Source organism: Telmatherina bonti (genome assembly GCF_933228915.1).
Source record: "Telmatherina bonti genome assembly, chromosome: 3".
Taxonomy (NCBI): domain Eukaryota; kingdom Metazoa; phylum Chordata; class Actinopteri; order Atheriniformes; family Telmatherinidae; genus Telmatherina; species Telmatherina bonti.
The window spans coordinates 31119356-31139606 of record NC_136621.1 but is presented as its reverse complement, the minus strand read 5'-3'; the positions used below and the strand labels follow the sequence as shown (position 1 = coordinate 31139606).

At 36.3% G+C, this 20251-nt stretch overlaps 2 protein-coding genes across 2 annotated transcripts in view; both read left to right on the top strand.

The window, feature by feature from the left end:
• Positions 1 to 5367: 5367 nt before the first annotated feature.
• ufsp2 (ufm1-specific peptidase 2) lies at positions 5368 to 11666 on the top strand. The gene is made up of 12 exons (XM_079265057.1): positions 5368 to 5463; positions 5665 to 5746; positions 6016 to 6190; positions 6402 to 6468; positions 7163 to 7317; positions 7415 to 7607; positions 7946 to 8092; positions 8196 to 8360; positions 8485 to 8609; positions 8690 to 8766; positions 10146 to 10270; positions 10356 to 11666. Exons 1-12 carry the CDS (start codon positions 5461 to 5463, stop codon positions 10440 to 10442), a joined length of 1401 nt encoding a protein of 466 aa, XP_079121183.1. The 5' UTR covers positions 5368 to 5460; the 3' UTR covers positions 10443 to 11666.
• A 570-nt stretch (positions 11667 to 12236) lies between these two features.
• The window catches only part of cfap97 (cilia and flagella associated protein 97), a 10080-nt gene continuing 2065 nt past the window's right edge, over positions 12237 to 20251 (top strand). Inside the window, exons 1-3 of the mRNA XM_079264904.1 lie at positions 12237 to 12366; positions 13082 to 13976; positions 14390 to 14670. Coding sequence (XP_079121030.1) covers positions 13103 to 13976; positions 14390 to 14670 — 1155 coding nt within the window. The 5' untranslated portion in view covers positions 12237 to 12366; positions 13082 to 13102. The remainder of the gene's footprint in view (positions 12367 to 13081; positions 13977 to 14389; positions 14671 to 20251) is intronic.

Below are 20251 nucleotides of genomic sequence, written 5' to 3'. Positions count from 1 at the left end.
GTTTTTCAAGCTGGAGTTCATAAGGCTTTGCACAGTTAAAGTTATAGTTTGATTGAACCTATTTAACCTATTTTTGCATATCTATCACAATTATGCTTTACCAAAAAATAGATATAAAACTTATGTTATTGACCTTTTGGTGGCCTTGTATCAGTCTATTACTTAATTAGAAAGAAAGAATAATCCTTTAGGACAGTTGACAAATTACTGCGAGCTACTGGCAAATACTCTGAAACAGAAATGTGATGTATCCTCAGATAAATTACCTCAAGTTATTTAATTTCAATTTCATTTACATTATGAAGAGAAAAGCAATCCTATCATCAAGTGAGTCAGATTAGTGCAATTACAGACAATTCAGAAATTATTAATGAGCAAACATGTTTAGTGGTCAGAAATAGACCAGACTTTGATGAAACAGCAGTTCTGTTCATTGGGCTTTTTTTTTTTTTTTTTTTTTTTTTTTTGGCCTGGAAAAGGCAAAGCCACTTTCCATTTTATTCATATTCCCACAAGATTAAAAAACAAACAAACAAACAAACAAAAAAAAACAACAAAAAAAAAACACCCCCATTTCTGTATTAAATGGCTACATAACAATAAAGTCAACTTGGTCTTCATATATCAATGCTACTCAGGATTTTTTCCATTTCCTATCAGGTAACTTGTATAAACCACATGTTGGATGCTTGCATCACAAGGCCAAGGATGTAACTATAACATCCAACATTTTTTTTAAAAAAAAAGGCCAGAAATTAAAGGTTAAGCCTTTTTATTTTCTTCTAATAACTGCAGCAAAGTAAATAATCAAACTGATGCATATGTAAGCTTAAATTAGCCCATATGTGTAGGTCATTTTGTCTTTTATACTTTTACAGATGGGGAGGAAAAGGTGAATTAAACAGTGGGCCTGCAAAAATATTATTACTAATGATAACTGTCCTCTTGACAAGGTTTACATGTGTAATCAATTATTTGTGCATAAGTTTCATAAATAATTAAATCCATTTTATAAGTTCATCCCTTGGCTTTATGAAAATGGCCATGTGGCAAATGCTTACCTTAATTTCCTACGGCAACAACTAATTTTGATTTATTACAACTATGTAGTTGTAATAAATTGAGCCATAGTTAATCATTATGACTATGATGACTTTTAATTTTTATTCAGGACACGACTGAACATCTGTTAGCTCAAATTTGTTAGGAAGAAAACAGTGTCTGTTTGAGAATGAATGAACTAAATAAAATAAATCAGATTTAAATGTTCTAATTTTTCTATATTAAATGAGAACATTTAGATTAAATGCTGGAAGTAATTGTAATTCAGCCTTGACAAATGACCAGTCACTTCATGACCTTGTTTAAAAGGTCTAACCTCCAGCTTTTGTATCTAAATGCAATTTTAATAGCATATATTGAGTTACCAAAACAAATAGTTTTAAACTTGTAAAAATCACAATTCTCCAACGTTCTCAAAAGGAAGAATTTAATCGCCAGCATTAATCATAGATGTATCTGATCAGCCAAAGAGAGTAAGTAGGAACGAAGGGTCTTGATCAGACAAGTTATAAAGAATCCAGTGGTTAGAATTAATGAGATGCAGGGATTCTTTGTGGAAGTAAGAAACCTTACACAAGGACAACCTTTAGTGCAGAAATCCATTAATTCTAGCATGACACTCAGAGCATTTAAATGAAACACCTCCAGTCTGACAAAATGAACATTGAAGTACCTTGTCATAGCTCCAGACAGACTGTGAAAATACCTCATTAATACCATTCATTCAGTAAAACATGCTGATAACAGCGTTATTCTGTGGACATGCTTTACTGAGGCACAGGCTGAAAAGATAGTACGGACAGAGAAAAATAAATGATGAAAAACCTCTTACAGAGTTGTCAAGGCCTTCAGTCAGAATGAAAGTTTATACTAAAGGTTCAGCGTATCATATAGGTGCAGGCTAGCTTTTGCAAAGGTAAATAAAAATTGGGACGCAGCCTCAATTTGATTCCTAAAACAATTGCATTGCACCAGTGTTCGGCCATCCTGTTTGAACTTGGATATTTCTGCAAAGAAAACGGAGAAAAATCCAAGTGAATGTTCTGCTAAACAGTTCAGCAAAATCTGTGCTAGACATTGCTACCAAATATGCTCCAAACCAAATCATGTAAAGCATGCCAACACTTTACAAAAAAAAAATTAAACATAACTCAAATAATCATACTTTTTTCATACATTTTGCATTGATTTATGAGGAAAAGACATCAAGCTGAAAGTAAATCTAGACACTATTGGCAAATCCATTTCAAACAGCTGTTGACAGAGATTAAATTAATCTCTGTTCTGCCATTTTATCTGTTAATTTATTTTTCAAGTATCTATGGACTTAAAGCAATAGGACTAATTATAATAAGCTGAAGTTGCAGTGGAAAAAATTAAAGAAAAAGTCTGTATGCTCTTCAGAATCACATTTCACTTCCTGGCATGATGGATGCTTTCAAGATTTTCCTTACCTCTGTTCTCCATCAGGCAAATTGATGCAAATGAGCTGCCCCTTTGCATTTGCCTCTTAAAGGCCTGATGGGAAATTGGAGTGGTGTCTTAAGGCACATCTTGCAGTCTATCCTCAGGACTTAGTGACCCATCTGCTACCACAGAGGTGACAGCTGCTGCTGCTGACTCTCATCAGGACCCAGAGGAGACAGCAGCCGCTGCAATGGCATGAACAAACATATTTGTCATAATTATAAGCTGATTAGACTAACAAGCAACATAGATAAAGCAGTGCATTAAGCATCAGTCTTTTACAGAACTGTATCATATTTTACAAGCACAATATAGAGACGAAATCAGGATTCTGGGGCACAATAACTGCACTTTTAAAATGTCTATAAAAAGATTTTGAGCTTTGAAAATGTTAAAAGCCATGCTAGCTGGATTAGCTGGATGGCAAAAAGATTTATTCTAGCATTTAAAAACAGTGGACAACTTTTTATTAAAATTTTTCTGCCTACTTAATGTTTTTTGTTTTGTTTTTTGACCTTTTTATGTTGTTGTTTTATTTTTGTACTTTTTGGCTATATCGGCACAAATTTGAAAATGTGACCCCCCATTTCTTTAAAATGATTAGTTTTGAACCACCTCAATTACCAAGAAAAATATCAAGCTAAGTTAACAAAATTGACCATGAAGGTGTGCATTTATGGTCAAATAAGGCTAAAGTCAGATATCTGTGAAAACAGTCTGCTTTGCTGCCACAGCTGCACAAGAAATATTTGTATATGTTACCACTGCCCCATCCTGACATATCTGTCTTTTTGTCATACAAACAAAAGAAAGATAAACTTTGCCTATGTGCAAGTGATGAATGCGCATTCCCGCAACATATGTCTTGTAGTTTGTCTCTGCTCACACTCTGCTAAAGATAATAATGTTCTGTTTATGATACGAGCATGAGATAGCTAATCTCATCACAGATCAAGCCAAGCACAGACATTCTTCAAGACTGTAGCTTTGTACATACTTAAGCTCCACTCAGTTTAACAAGAGGAAACTTTCTGCAGCTGAGGCACATAAAGATCTTCATTAGAAGCTTTTAGTAAATTAACCAAGTGCTGAATTTATGTGTTCATACTGATTTTAGGTTACTCTTCTGAGTGCAGTTTATCTTTGATCTTTTTTCACATCAAAACAAAAACCAAATGGAAACAAACAGAAGAAAAGGATTCATGTTTTCAAAAGCATTTTTTTTTAGATTACAGCCACACAACTATACCAGCTGAACAGGCTTGGTTTATTTCTTCTGTCTACTATTGCAATCAGATGAATGGTTGCACATGAATGACAATTGTAACTCTTTTGCAGTAATCTTAACAAATTGTTGATGAGTTTTTCCAGAAGATAAAATACCACTGACCCAAAAATGGTCTCATTTTAAGCTGTTCTTTCTGGCATGCACTCCAATTGACTTTGACACCATTGCTAAGAATAGCTAATATGTTTTAAAATTGAGTTGCAAAGAGACTATAATGTCAGTCATTTTAAATAGGTTACTTTATTCACAATTTTGATGTGCATGTCCCTTACTCCGTTTGCTTAAATGTGTTCTTTATTGTGCATATTTTTTAATTATGCAATGTTTTCTTATTTATCCCAAAAACCTGTTCTGCATGCATTTTTTATGTACAGAAGCAGATAAAATGTGAAAGGGCACAATAAAGGGCACACTTGTGCATGTATGATAGCTATATCTTTTGTGGCCTTGTGTAGTCTGTCCTTTGTCTTAGAATGCAAGGCTCTCGTTAATACCCAAAGGCAATAGTAAAATGCAAAAAGAAGTGAGGTTCAGCATTTTTACCCTGTAATGAGGAAGAGATATGCATTCTTGTAAAACACCTACAGTTTACATTTTATCCCTGTAAAAAGGGCAAAAAAAAGAAAGAAAAAAAGAAAAAATGAATGAATGGTGGAAAAGAAACATTTTAGTATGTTAGCAAGTGTTGCATAAGAATAATGACATGGGCACTGAAGCTGGAATAATTATATATTTTATGCCTCACTCTGCCCTTGTAAATCTAAACCAGCACAGAGACCACTTACACAACAACTGATGCTTACAGTATGCTCATTAGCTGTGAGGAGCATAACTAGAGATTTTTTAAGCTGTGTGTCACTGGTTTTATTTTATTTATTGCATTGCCCCAAATACAGACTTTGGTTGATGCCATGACATATTGTTCATTTTGTCCCTGTTATAAAAAATATCAGTAAAGTGAATTATCATAAATAATTCCTTATCATATGGTTTGTGATGCTGCAAAAACGTTTATTGGTATTTGTCCAAGGGCTTTGTATGGTGACGCTTAGATAAAAAAAACATTGCACAGAGATTCCATTTATTTTACGTACTGCTTTGTCCAATTCAGAGTTGTACAGATGTACAGAAAACCCACAAATACATGGTGAGATCATGCAAACGTCACACAGAAAGGCCCCTGAACATGCATTCTATGCAAAAATATGGAGCATGGAATATAGTTTTCTGGACAATTATTGTTTTTCATGTTCCTTGTGTGGAGGGTGGGGGTATTCACAACAAATTGTGTTTTGTCTCATAGTCTATTCATCACAAATGTTTGGTATGTATGTCTAACTAAATGTAAACTGTATGTCAAATTAACTAACCCATGAACCGTTTAATAAAGAAAAACACAACGATTTCAAAGAAAGTTGAATGAATGAATGAATCATGAATCGTGATCATACAAAAATTAAGCTTAATTTCTTCTTTACATAAATTCCGAGTTGCATTGAATGTAACGCCAGTGGGCGGAGCCAAGATGGACCAATGGGGAACAGCGTCCAAAGACACGTAGAACTACAGAAGGCATGCTAGCTCCCTGGCTATGAACACAAGTGCTCTTTAAGTGGTTTTATATTGCTTATCTTATAGCTATCATGGTAAGTTAACAGATTAATAAGGTAAAAGGAATATTATTGCCCCTATTGGCTCTGCTTTATTCTGCTTTCTGTTGCCACTGCCAGGGGCTATCAGCGATTCTTGTATGCTTGCATGAGGTTTCAGTCGCACCTCAAATACGATGGCAAACAAATGATCAGCTGGATCAATAAGGAGTTACTTTGGGTGTTGTTTAATTACAGGTAGTCAGTGACTCCGACACTGTGACCATTTTTAGACTAAAGGGACCGCTGGAGTTGAGATGTCAGCTGGACAGCACAGATGGTACGTTCAAGGACCTTTTCCCCACAATACCATTTCAAAAAGAGGTTACTTAGATTGGATAATGATTTAAGTGGTTCCCAGCAATGGACCAGCTGAAGTGTTTAGATGTAACTGTTGCTATTATGTTACATTTTAATTTGTTGCTGCTTATCTATGGGATGGTGTTATATACATGCTATTTATAGGGCTTTAGATATGCTCAGATGATAATTTATTCACCACTCACTTTCCCACACTCACTGTGTGAATTTATTTCCAATATATTACAGCACTGCTTATGCAGAAGGTAATCTCAAGGACGTTTGAGACCCTTCGTCTGCAGGTGAAGTCGGGATCCTGTGTTCTTGCAGTGTGTGACAGTCCTGTTATTATTTGGCCAAACAAAGGTATTTATGGTGACATAACCCCAAGGACACCATGTGAAGATTTACATCAGTGGATACAGTAAGTTCTGTTTTTAATTTCCCTGCTGTCTTATTTTGATTTAGCGCATTATGCATATAATTGCACGTGGGAAATGTCATACATATTAGCTGTTTAATGAGTTTTACTCTGTTCAAACTTGTTTCTGTTTTCTTTATCCAATTTAATTAATGTTAATACTAAATCTATATTTGTTATTTAAAAATGTAATCTAAGTTTTTAATCATTTCAGATCAGATGAACAAGAAAGTGGGGGGAAGCAGTCAACAAAAAAGAAAAGAAAAAAAGGTTTGTCGGTGGTATGTATATCCTCTGTTTTAAAGGATGGCTGCAGATTTTGATTGTATGAATTCAAATGTAGAAGGAAACAGAAAATAAGTCATAAAAGAAAACATATGGTTCAGTATCCACTGCTTATGAGTTATTGTCTCCATAGCTAAAAGTGTTAGTGCTACAACTTCAGCTGAGCATTAATTACCACACACAACTTTACCTCAGATGGGAATTGAAATCTTAGTCTCTGCTTTAAGGGCTCAATGCTTTAACCTATTGGTAGCTAAGGTGTATAAAGTTAAATCAGACCCACTTCTGACTTGTACCTCTTTTACAGTGAGTTGTATGCATAATTAGTATTCTTTGTGTGAACTTAAATTTGGTAGGCTTGCTGTTTGCGCTGTCTATGTGACACTGTTTATTTGGTCTAAACTGCAGTTTGGCATATACAATATTTATTTCCTGAGTTGAAGATGACATTTTTCCAAGTTAAGCTTTGTCAAAGATACTGTCTGAAAAGTTTAGCTATTTAGTCAAATGTCACAAGATAATATACAATTTTTTTTTTTAAAAATTGATAATTATATGTCCTGAAAACAAGCAAAGTACATGTTTTTGTGTGTAAAACTTAATTGATGTAATTTAGCTTAAACTATCTTAGTGTCTTTAAGGAATCTGTCTGGGTATGCATTTGACTACGAATTTGCATTTGTCATTTAGAATGTCATAAAGCTTCATCTGATGATGGAGGCGACGACACCAGGCCCTCTCTCTGCACCAGTCGCCAGCAAAACTGTCCAGAAATCCCATTTTTTGTCTGCAACTCTTCCTATGGACTGTGTTGTGCGTTCTAGCTGCAATGACTCAATCAAAGAGTATGTCTAGTTTTAAATGTATGTGATTCATTTCTGCTGATCAAGCTTTGTGCAACTGATAGTTTGACTAATTTTCTTTTCGTTTTTTCTTTTACAGCGTTTGTGAACAACTGGTGGAGGCGCTAGTTTACCAGTTGTGTGAGATGGAGAAGGTGACCCTGCAGAACATGAGGGGAACAACTCTGGTTGTACCTGAGCCTCTCCACTTTAATCTTCCTGAGCCAAAAGGACTGGTGACTGTGGTTTTTCCAGCAGGAGTCACTGACGGGGAATTAGAGAAACAGCGTAGAGTAAGACTTTCAGCTTGTGTTATTTTTGCACTTTTCACTCAAAGACTCAAATGTCTTGTCCATATGTCTGTGATGGACTGGTGACCTGTCCAGGGTATATTCTTCTTCTTGATTGATGATTGCCAGGATATGCTCCAGCTCAACCCTAAATTGATTTAAGCGATATAGAAAATGAATGAACGTCCCTATGTTGAAATTTGTTTCTGTTAGCATCTTTTCTTTTCTTTTTTGGTAAAACAAGTAATGGAATATAAGTGGAAGCTGATAGAAAGTTATACTGTAACACGTCATGATGAATTTCTTTTACTTTATTTTGCACCAACTCTTTGTTTGAGCAGGAGTTGCATCAGCAGTTTGGACTCCCAGATGACAGACCTTACTTCAGAAGAGCCAACGCTTACCACTTTCCCAATGAGCCCTATAAAGACGGTTATCTCCGAAACCCTCACATGTTTCTCACACATCCCACCTTGGATAATGGAAAGGTACATCACAAGTTTCCACCTCCTATAAAAATTGACATGCACACTGCAGGGTAGTGTAATTGTGATTTTTGTTCATTCTTTTCACCCATATGCTCTTTTTAAGGTGTACTTGGTTCAAGGAACCTACAGCTACCACCACTACATGCAGGACCGTGTAGATGACAACGGCTGGGGCTGTGCGTATCGCTCCCTGCAGACTATCTGTTCCTGGTTCCAGCAGCAAGGTTATGTCGAACAGCCTGTGCCCAGTCACAAGGAGATCCAGCAGGTAGTTCTGTAAATGAATTGGATCCATTTAGATACTAAATATGCTCACATATGCCATTTTTTTTAAATTTCTCACATCAGTTATGTCCAACATGCCCGCCTCCACTTGAATAATTTTTTTTCAGGCTTTAGTAGATGTTGGTGACAAGCAGATGTCCTTTGTGGGATCACGTCAGTGGATTGGATCCATTGAGGTCCAGGCTGTTCTGAGCCATCTGCTTGGGATCACTTCCAAGATCATTTTTGTTAGGTAGGATGACTTTCCCGATGACTATATTTAGATTAATTGTTTGGATTTAACTCCTTATAAATATGTGTATTTTTTTTTAGTCAGGGATCTGAGCTGGCATCTAAAGGCAGAGAACTGGCAAACCACTTCCTTACTGAAGGAACACCTGTCATGATTGGTGAGCAAAATTTCAGACTATAAGTAACCTTTTGTGGTATTCTGTAAAATAAACCAAAACTATGATACCCTAAATTTATAGTAAGATTTACATAATTTTAGGCAGTTAATAAAATCTGGTCTGTGCTCTCAACCTCTATTCAGAGTAATTCTGAAGATGTGCTTGTTTAACTTTTTGATCTCTTCAATACAAAGTATTATAAAATGTTCTCATTTCACCAAATCTGAGCCATAATGCAGAAGTGATGTGTTATAAGTTATGTGTGTTGAACACAATTCCAAGAAGGGAAGACATCCTCATGTCTTCCCTTCTTGGAATTGCTGTAGAGCAGCAACTGTTGCTATCCATCAATCTGGGAAGGCTTATAAGGCAATTTCCAAACAATCAATCATGTTATTTATTATACAGCAAAAAAGATTATTCACAAGTCGACAACAATGTAGATGGTTGCCGATCTTCACAGTAAGTTCACTTCATTATCAGAATGTACATTACTAAAAGAAATTGCCACAACAAAACAAGCAATATCTTGACAGGAAGCCTCTTTCAACATGTTAAATGTTAAGGTTTATGACAGCACTATTTGAAAAAGACTGAAATAATATGGCTTGTTTTGAAGAGCAGCCAACCCATAGAGGGGAATTTCTTCTGTAGTAGGATTTTTTTTTTTAAATAAAAACAGTTTTAAACAGAGAAATAAAAAATTAATTAATTAATTAATAAAAAAAAAACTGAATCATGCAACAAAAAGCGCTGAATCTACAACAAAGTGGTTTTAAAACAAAATAATCAAGGTATTGCAAGACATTACAATCAAGGTTCACATTGTAATTTGATTAAAATGCTGTGCTGGGACCTTAAGAGACCTTTGCGCAAATTGTTGTCCACAAGCCTCTTGAAGTAAAGCTATATTGTAAAGAAGAGTCGAACAAAATTCCACTACATTGATGTGAGAGACTGATAATGTTCTACGTAATTTATTATGCTAAAGTTAATTCTTCAAGCTGTTGACTCATTGGATGTGCGTTACTTCTGCATTTGGACTTTGACAGTATAATTTGCCACATGTTGTTCATCTGGGAGGACTGGTGACCTGTCCAGGGTGTACCCCGCCTCTCGCCCAAAGACTACTGGAACAGGCTCCAGCTCCCCCGTGACCCTTGATCGGATTATGCAGTTCAGATAATGAATGACTGATCTGGGGTTGGATTCTCATTTTGTTTTTAAAGTCATCTAATATGTAAAACCTTGGAGTTTAAGAGTATTTTCTTGTCTACATGAGTCTTGTCATTCTCAGTGTCACTCTGTCGTCTTTGAATGTGCTCTTATTAATATAACATAATAAAAGTCGTGTGGTTTTTTTTTGCTTTGTGCTACAGGTGGAGGAGTATTGGCTCACACCATTCTGGGCGTGGCATGGAGTGAGACCACTGGGCAGATTCGCTATCTTATCTTAGATCCGCATTACACAGGAGCAGAAGATCTACAAGTTATCAATGACAAGGTAATTATTGAGGACATGCCACCCCAGCTAATTTCTCTGTTTCTAACTGCAATGCTAACCTTAAAGTGTGTGTTGTCTTTCTCAGGGTTGGTGTGGCTGGAAAGGACCTGATTTTTGGGATCAAACTGCATATTACAATCTCTGTTTGCCTCAGAGGCCGAGGGTCATCTGAACTGTTGCAGGCTTCCAACCTTTGGAAATCTGTGGTGTATAATCACACCTTGTTAGATGGGTACTTATTTTTTGTGGCTCATGAATATAAATTCCTATTGTACAACACAGTGGTTTAACAAATAATTAAAGTATACACATTTTTCATGTCCTCAATTTTCTTTTTACATTCTGAAATATGTATTTGATATCAAATCTGAAATGGTTTACCCTCCTTTCTGTTATTACAAAAGTCTCTTTACACACCCCCAAACAGATCTGACAGAGTTGGCACAGTTCCTCTTAAGACATCCTCTGTTGTCTGAGTCTGAGATGTTGATACACCATGAGTTTTGTTATTTGGAGAGTGGGACATTTATTTTGGACTACATTACTAGTTAAATACACGTTTCATCTTGTTACCCAGTATTTGAGTACCTATAATCTTCATTTTTTCCATTTTTCTTTTTGAAATAATTTTAAAGCAATTAAAAGATAATTTTTTTAATCCCTGATAACAGACAAACAAATAACACAACTGTAACCATCTAAATGTTTTTGTTTTGTTTTTTTTTAGGAATGGACACACATTTCAAGGTTATGTTCTCATTTATTTTCTATGATCTTTATTAGAGATTGAGGGAAATGTCCATTTTAGAATTTAAAAAATTTTCTATGATGACATTCAAATAGATTACAATAATCTCCAATTCATTGTGGCAATTGTAGAAATGTTTAAATGAAGACCACTTCTTATGTATTCCTCCTCCTTCTCTATGGTCTAGTTGCAGATGCTCTAATTGGAGCCAGAATGGGACTGTTAACTGTCATTCAGAGACCTGAATTTTATGATTAACAAAAAAACATTACATAAACAAGTCATTTAGCAGCTTTAAGGCTCAGATTGTCTATTTGCGATTTCCATGGGTCAATTGCCTCAAAATAGGTCTGATACACAACACCCCCTCCCTGTCTCACCCTTTCAGTCCCCCATTTCTACCTCTCCACCATAAAAAATTTAATGACAGTGACCAGACAGGTTTATGTGGTAGAGTTCCCCAAGTACTATTGTCCCAGGACATCGGAATTTCATGAGTGTGTGTCACTTCTGGGTCTAACTATGTTATTAAGAGTAAAACCGTGACAAATTGTAATTTCAGGGGACGCGCCTCCAGATAATCCCCTTTCTTGTTAATGGAGATGCACTAGAAAGAGCAGTTGCATTGGCATAACAGATCCCTGAAGAAAATGGAATGAAATCCATTCTATTCCATGATATATTTCAGTTAAAAACCTTGTCAGATAAGGTCAAATATTCAGCTGTGCGTTTGCTTTATGGTTTTTCAAATAAAATAAACTGTGTATAAAAGGCTGAGAGTTTGATTTTGAAAAAACAAACAAATGAATACAATCCTATGATCAACTACCTGTCACTGTGACATGGAATAAAGATATATATACACACACACACACACACACACCCCTTTGGCCCATGACAGATTCGTCTGATAAATCTGCTTGATTAAATCCATCATATTAATTTCTGGCAATTGTCTTTCCTTGGTAACTTAATTACATAAGTGGCCTGTTCATTTTGAAAAGAGGAAATCTAAAATATAATACAGTACAATTTATTTAATTAGATTGATTTTTATTTATTCTCTACATTTCTGTGAGAAATTTTTTTCGTTGCAACAGTAAATGATAGTGTAATATTTTACACAATCTCAAATGTGTCTCACGTAGCAACCGTTGCTAGGAAGTGACGTAGAGTAGTTGCTACCATCGTAGAACGCTGGTTACTAGGCATGGTTCTGTGTTTTGCTAACGGCTAGTTCTGCTTTCAGCGTATTTTAAGATTAATTTAATTTCACAAGTCCACGCAATGCATAATGTCTAAAATCTTAAAAGCATTTTTAACATGAAACACGATATATTTTTGTCAGGTAAGATTTTCTGTCGTATGTATATATCTTGCTAGCAAACGCTAGACCAGGTTAGCTACACAAATGTTTAGCAGTTTTAATTTGGTGTAAACACTTTGAAACGATGCACGCGATGAAAAGTGAGTGAACTGGCACCACCGGTATGATTGTCTGCCCAGAAGTCTCGCTAAATCAGCTAGCAGCACTAAAATGACTCAGTTTTGTGGCAAATATTTAAAATGCTTTCAGTAGTTTGGAAACTAGTGTTTTTCTTTTCTGTCGTCGTTTACAGTAGAAAAACAAAACATATTCAAGGGTGAGATGACAAACATTTGCATTTTTAGTCACTTTGTTTTTTTCTTTGTTGGCTATTTGTCAGTTAAAATGGATTTACATCTGAATTTAACAAATCTGTAAGAGGATTACCGATACCAAGGGGTGGTTTGACTGTTCACATTTGTAATTTAGGGCAGAACAAGCTGCCCTAAATCACACAAATCAGTTTATAGGGGCTTGTTGCAGGGAAATATGTAAACCAATCTGTAAAAGCTTGAAAAGCTGCACATTTCACAAATGGCTTTTTAAAACAAAGCTTAGTGTCATTTTTCTTCTTATATGTGTATATATATATATATATATATATATATATATATATATATATATATATATATATGATATGATATGTACTTGAAAAAAATTCGTCTGATCATATTCACACTTGTTAATTACTCTGCAGGCTACGTTGTGAAAGGCTGCCATGTTCAACGCCAGTGAATTAGAAGGTGAAGTAGATCACTCATTTTTTGACAGCGATTGTGATAGTAACACTAGCGATGGAGGGGAAAGGAGAGAGAAAGACTTGAAAAATAAAAAACCGAGTCCTGCTTCTCATCAGAGGTTGCCAGCAAAAAATGAAGAAAGCACAGATGATGGTCTATCCCCAAGGACAGAAAGGACAGACAAACACTTTAAGCAAGTGGGGAAGAACAAGAGGAGCAAAGTATCAGTATTGCCTGTTTCCTGCTCATCAGATAAGGTCATAAGTGATAAAAGTAATAGTAAGGCTGATACTCATCTGCATTCAAAACTACCTAGTGGAACCTTTCTGTCTTTGTTGGCTGATGCACAAGAGGAAGATGACATCTACAACAAGAGTCCAAATGAGATGGAGGGAAAAGCATTAACATTCAGTGCCAACCAAAAAAGGAGAAATGAGCCACCTTCTAGAAAATTGGAGAAAAGTCGACACATCCGCAGTCTGTCTGCCTCCTCAGCAGAGGCCAGCGCAGATGCAGATTCTGAGAGCTCCTGCAGTAGTAGATTGAGCAATCTAGGTTCCCCCACCCTACCAAAACCCACAAAGACTGCTTCATATCCTGGAATTAGAAGGACCAAAATTTGCTCATCAGGATCCCGAGAAGTCCTCAACTTAAGTACTGATGAGTCAGATGACACAGTAACAGATGTAAGCCCCCTATCCTCTCCTGAATCCAGCCGTCTTCAGTCATTAGATCTGAACAACTCAGAGGTGGAAGAGGGAAACCATGAAGAGCAGCAGCAGGAAAGTGTGCCCTCCAGTGGCCTCGATAAAATGAAACAGGAGGAGGATTTATATCCGGACATGGATGAGCGTGAGTAAATTTGTGGCCCATTTATTTCTGTCAGGCTTGATATGTTCTCTTTGCTGTAATACTGATGTCATTTGTATTTTTTTTTGTTTTTTACTTATTTGCTTTGCTGAGTTCATAATTTATGATGCTGGCATGCTTACATTACAGCATACATCAGAAACAGTTTGCACTGATTGTTTAATGTTACTTTATAAATGTTTTTTAAAAGCAGTTTACAGATAAAATGTGAATGATGGATTTACAGATTAATTGACGAAGAAATATCTCAATGCAGAGAATTGTAACTTTTACTGTGTATTTAATTTTTCACGTTTTTGTAAACAATCATTCCCATAACACCTAATTCTAGAGTTTAAGACAGTTATTATCCAGGCAGATGATAATAAAAGAAATATCTTTTTCCCAACATTCAGTTTCCCTGAGTTTAGAAAGTCATCTTGGACACAAACTGGATTTCCACTGTCCTGGAAGAAGATATAGGAAGAACTACTCATTTACCAATGATGAGGTGCGGCGCATAGATAGAGAGAATCAGCGACTACTTCGTGAGCTGTCACGCCTTTGTCCAGGGTCCAGACCAGGAAGTGCAGCGGGGAAGAAAATCCACGTGGCTAGCAACACACCTCCGATTCGCCTCTCTCACAGTGCACTTAACAGGAAACGTGAACAGCAACGCATTGAGCGGGAGAATCTGGTGGGTTGTGTGTTTTTTGAATTAAGAGAAAATACTAAATTTTAAAACTCTATATATTCATATTAATACTCCATTGGGTGTAATAATCATTGGTAAGTATTTTTTACTCTTAAATTTTCTTGGCTTTTTCTATTTTAAAATCAGGTTTTTTTTATTAATAATTAAACTTAATTAAATTTAAAAAACCATCATCACTATAGGTACTTATAAATTCCACATTATATGAAACAGAAACATCGCTGACTGCATTTGCCAGTATGATAATACATTTGCTTTCATAAGTTTGAAAAAAAGTTGGATTTTGTGGGAGGTCAGATTACAGCACAGTGCTGTTCTGTTAATTAGCAGATTCACACATTTCAGTAAGTAGGTTCCTTTTTTCTTCTTTTTTCTGATCTCAAGCCAAGGACATAGAGTGGTGCACAATCTGGCATTGCAAGCCAAAACTCCCAATCCTGTGAATGCACAATCAACATAGTTAAAGTCAATATCTTCCCCCTGAAGGCTATTTAAAACTGTGTTAGTTGTTGTGCCCCAATACTGTATTTGCATGTTGACCAGAGGCCATACTAAAAAAAAAAAACCTCGGTTAACAAGTTACATGTTTTCATGTGTGCAAAGCTTGAATCCTGATATTACAGCACAGCCCCTGTCCATGCCATCCTGTATTTATTATTAAAGCTGCTGAAGAGGAGCTTCATCCTGTTGTTCTGGCCATATATGGCATTGCTGCATAGGCTCCAAAGTGGTTCCAACCCATTTCATGGGAGCCTGCAAGTCTTTTTCCCCTCAACTGTGGAGATCCTAACCAAATGTATCAGAGAGGGCAAAATATCTGTGGAAGCTTGTTGTTTTAATATGTCCAGACCTCACACTAACCTAATAGGTCTTGATCACCACAATATTGCAGACTTTGCATAGGTGGTTTGTTTAGATGTCTTCTGTATTTATTAGGCTGTAGAAATCTTTACCGAGAATTTCACCTGTTGATTGATGCAATTTCTGTAGCAGTGACCATTTTCATTATCAAACCCCAGTTTTGTTTTGAAGGTGAAGGACTTCAGATTGAGGTTGTTTTAGTAATCAAGAAAGTTCAGTGTACCTTCAATCTGTTTGTGATCTTTTTGGAGTTTTCCAATATTAGCTTCAGCACTATATGATGCCCCTATTCTGTCAGGGATCCCTAATAAGATTCTAATTATCAAACAAGCATGAAAAAACTACTTATTTTTTCCCAGAGGGAATTTGCAACGTTGTAGAATTTTTTTTTCTGTTTTTCTCTATTTTTTTTCTTTTTTTAAAAAATTTATTATATTAAGGGCAATATAATTTAATAATAAGAAGATATTTGTTCTGACAGGTGATAACTGATGGCAAGAATTTTTGGTGCTTTTCTGTCTTGCATTAGACTTGATGAATTCCCACACTCAATACTCTGTAAGATATGAAGATTTGCCTCTTGTTTTTAGCAGGTTGTGCAGCAATCTTTCCTGTACTATCTATTCCAGTGGCTCCAGAGCTAGCCACAGTACAAAACCTGCTTTCTTTATCAATTTATTCAGCTCTAATACATTTCTAACTACTGCATTTCCAGTCCAGTAAATTGTCTAGCTGAACTTCTCTGTATTTGTATTTCTCCACTACTTCCACCTCTTCTAGGATGCAAACAGTATTTTGTTTGCTTTTTATTCCTCTGAAGTAAACAGTCATCTCTTTAGTTTTGTTTGTATTCATGAAGTGATTATTTCTGCACCATTTCACAAATTTGCTAAACAGTTCTCTGGACTCACCTTCTTGTCCATCACTAATACACCCCTAGAACTGCAGAGTCATCAGTATTTTTGCAGGCGACATGACACAGAGTTGTATTGGAAGTCAGAGCTGCACATTGTAAAGAGAAATGAGGAGAGTATAGTCTTTTCTGGTGCTCTTGACCATCTCAAACATACAACCTTTCAGTCCCACAAACGGTTGTATATTTGTTTGGTTGTCGTAAATCCAGGTGGTGGTGGAGGTTTTCTCCTGGAATCTATGGAGGTTCTCATATAACAGAGCTGACTGGATTGTATTAAAAGTATTTGAGAAATTAAAGAACTTGATCCTTTAAGTACTGTATGATTTGTCTGGATGAGAGTAGACTCTCTGAAGTAGGTAGATAATGTTTATTTTTTCAATCCCAAGCCCATTACAGTTTCCCAACTGTAATGGGACCCTACTGGTGTTCATTTGTTTATTGAGGTGAACCAACAGTCACAACTGTCATTTGGTTTAGATAGTGAGGATTTTTTAGGCACTGGGACAAGGCACAATGTTTTCCACTGAATAGGAGCTCTTTTCTGACTCAGCCTGGCGTTAAAAAGACGCTGAAGAATCCAAAATAGTTTTTATGAGCAGGTTTTCAGAACCTTGGGGCAAACACCTTCTGGACCTGCAGCCTTATTCTGCTTCAGTCTCTCCAGTTACTTCTTCACCATGAAGTAATGCACGAGAGAGAAAGTTGAAGACAGAGGAGATCTTAGTATGTTCAGATGTGATGGACGATGAGGCCTTTTAAGGCCTGCAGTCTCTCACCCTGCAGCACACACCTTCCATGAGCCCACAGCTCGTGTGTGGTCTGTCTGATTTTGATGAATGATGTTCTAACTGAACCTGTGGAAAAAAACATGTTTAGCTCATTGGTTCTGTCCACATTCCCATCAGTCTGGTCCCCTTTAACTTGAAGTTGGTGATCTTTTGTATTCCTGACCACATATCGTTCTGCTGGCGTTGGCTTTCTTACTTTTTCCTGTAATCATCCTTGTATTTTTTTTTGTTTGAGGTTGTATTTGTATTTTCCTCAAACACTTTTTCAAATCAATGGTGGCAAGGTTTGTTTTCGGGGAAGTATTTCATTGTAGGAGCTATGCTGCATATACACAAAGGTTGATATGCATTAAGTCATAGCATTGAAGCAATCTCCCATGTGATTCACATTGGACTTTCCAGTCTGCGACCACAAAACACCCTCTAAGAGCATCTTCAGCTTCATTGAAACAGATGTTAATAGTCTATGTAATGAATGGCTGCTGTTTAACAATTGGTTTGTGGAGGGGAAAGGAACTAGATTGTGGTCTGATATTTCAAAAGGAGGCAGAGCAAAGGAGTTGCATTTTTGATATTTGCATAAAATATGTTCAACCTCTTATTTTCTTTGGTGCAGCAACTGACAAAGTGTTGAATGGTGGAAATGTTGCAGAGAGGGAAATGTTGAAGTCTCCAGAGATCAGAATGAGTGTGTTAGGCGACTGTGTTTGTAGCTAAGCAACGGTGGAGCTGGTGATGTCACAGCCTGCGTCCACAGTGATACCAGGGATAATATAGACTGCTACCAGAATAACATAAGTTCTCTGGATAAATGAATAGACAAAACCCCAAAGCTAACGGTTTGATATACCTTGTGCCGATATTCTCCTTTACAATGACATGTCCATAATATCGCTAACAGTGTTTAAAAAGCACTGCGATTTTATCTCCTCTTTCCTTCCCAACAACTTTACTGTTGCACTCTACTTGCCCTGTATGAAAGTAGAATACAGACACAGTAGATTCTGGGATGTGCTCATGCAGCCATGTCTGAGTGAACCAGAAAATGCTGCTTTCCCTGTATTCTTTCTCAGACTTGTTAGCATCTCAAGCTGGTCGATTTTGTTAGCTAGCGATCTCAGATTTACCCATTACAATAGTTGAAAGAACTTATTTGAATTTCCAAAATTTTTTTTCGCTGCTTTCCTCCTGCACTGCATCTTCTCCCCTTCCTCTTCAACTCCTGTGGGATTTAGTGTGTTATTTAACTGACTATCTTGGTTTTAGAGAGCCTGATCAGTGATAAACAACTCCAATAAACAACTCTTTCATTGCTATGGAAACTCATTATGGGTATTGAAACCGTTCAAAGTAGACAGAGAAATCGCTTGAGCAGCAAATGTGCATGAATTTGTTTTTTTTATATATATTAACTGGTGATTGTCTCAAACAAAGTGTATGGTATCTAAGAATAAAAATAGCATGATCTACTGCAGTTTGCTGCCACCATGCAGTGCATTCTAGTGTGAAATAAAAGCTCTACTTCTTACAGCTTATTTTTCTTGTAATAATTTTATCATTTTAAATTCACAAGGAAACATAATGGATGTCTTTTCTTTAGTCCTTAAATCTTGTATGTCATATTTGATACATTTTTGAGACCTTTTGCATACTTTACTGTAAAAACTTTCCCCAACTTCATCCTGATGAGTACAGACACTTGTCCCCTGTGTGGACACAATAATAATACAGTAATGTGACACTACAATAATTTTGGCATGTCTTATGGTAATAAATGGTAAATATCCAAAAAGTTTCTTTTTTTTTTTTTTTTTCTTAACATTTTCTTTAAGTGCCAAATAAAGAAAAAGACACTTGTCCGTCCGCCCCCCCCCCCCCCCCCCCCCCCCCCCCCTTTTTTTTTTTTTTTTTTTTAGTTTGGGCTTTAATGGATTAAAGTTATTGGAGTTTGGCATCCCATCCTGTATAGGGGGGACTATCTCAAGTAAGTAAAAAACAAATTGCAAAATCTGATGGTTTGATGTCTTTATCGGTTACATTTACCTTTTTAGCATAATCTGAGCTGCTGTTGATGAGAGCAGAGAGACAGATATGACTATGTGGTTTACATTTATATAATGTTAGAAGTGTGATAGGTACTGATCAGTGGGGTTCAACTGGTGTCAGTCTGAGAACACACCCCTGAAAACAGACACTTATGAATATGGACAGATGGCAGCAGGTGGCAGGCTTACAGCGGTACTGCTGTGACATTAACAGACAGTTTAAGATCTGCAGCTGTAGCCTTTTGCCTCATATTTTAACCTTCCTTAACTACCTAGGCACAAGAAATATTATCGAGATAAACTGTAATTTAAGTGAAGAATTAAGAAAATAGTGATCGGATGAGAAACTGGCAGCCAAGTAGTGTTATTAATTGATAAACCTCCATTGTTTTCTTTACTGTTATTTCATATTATTTGGGTTTCATAAACACTAATTGGAAAGCATAACCCTTTAAGTTGTTGTGACAAGATCTGTCTGTCATTTTCAGAACAAACTGTTCTCTCCCTCAAGTCGATCCTCTCAGTAAATGTTTTTGGTCTTCTCTATTCTTGGAGAGGAGTAATTGAATCTGCTGTGAAAACAGTGTGTCCCACCCCACTCATTACAACACGTAACACGTTGTATATGTACTGCACAAAAAACAATCTTTTTCAAGACTTTTTTCCTCAAGTGAAACTCAGTAGGTAAATGAAATATTGAAATATTTCATGTGAAGCATGCTATGCATATGTCACATCAAACATGCCGACTCCAGTCAAAAGCCCGATCTGTTTTTATATCAAATAATTTAAATTTGAGACTTTAGCTTTGTGCTGTTTGGAGATTTTGTGTAATAAGAGATTTTTGCAGAATCTGAATGTGGGAGTGTGAATGCATGTTTTGCTTCATGCTGTTTTGTGTTTTCTGCCCACTGAACTTTCTCATTTTACCTCATTTTAAATTTGAATAATGG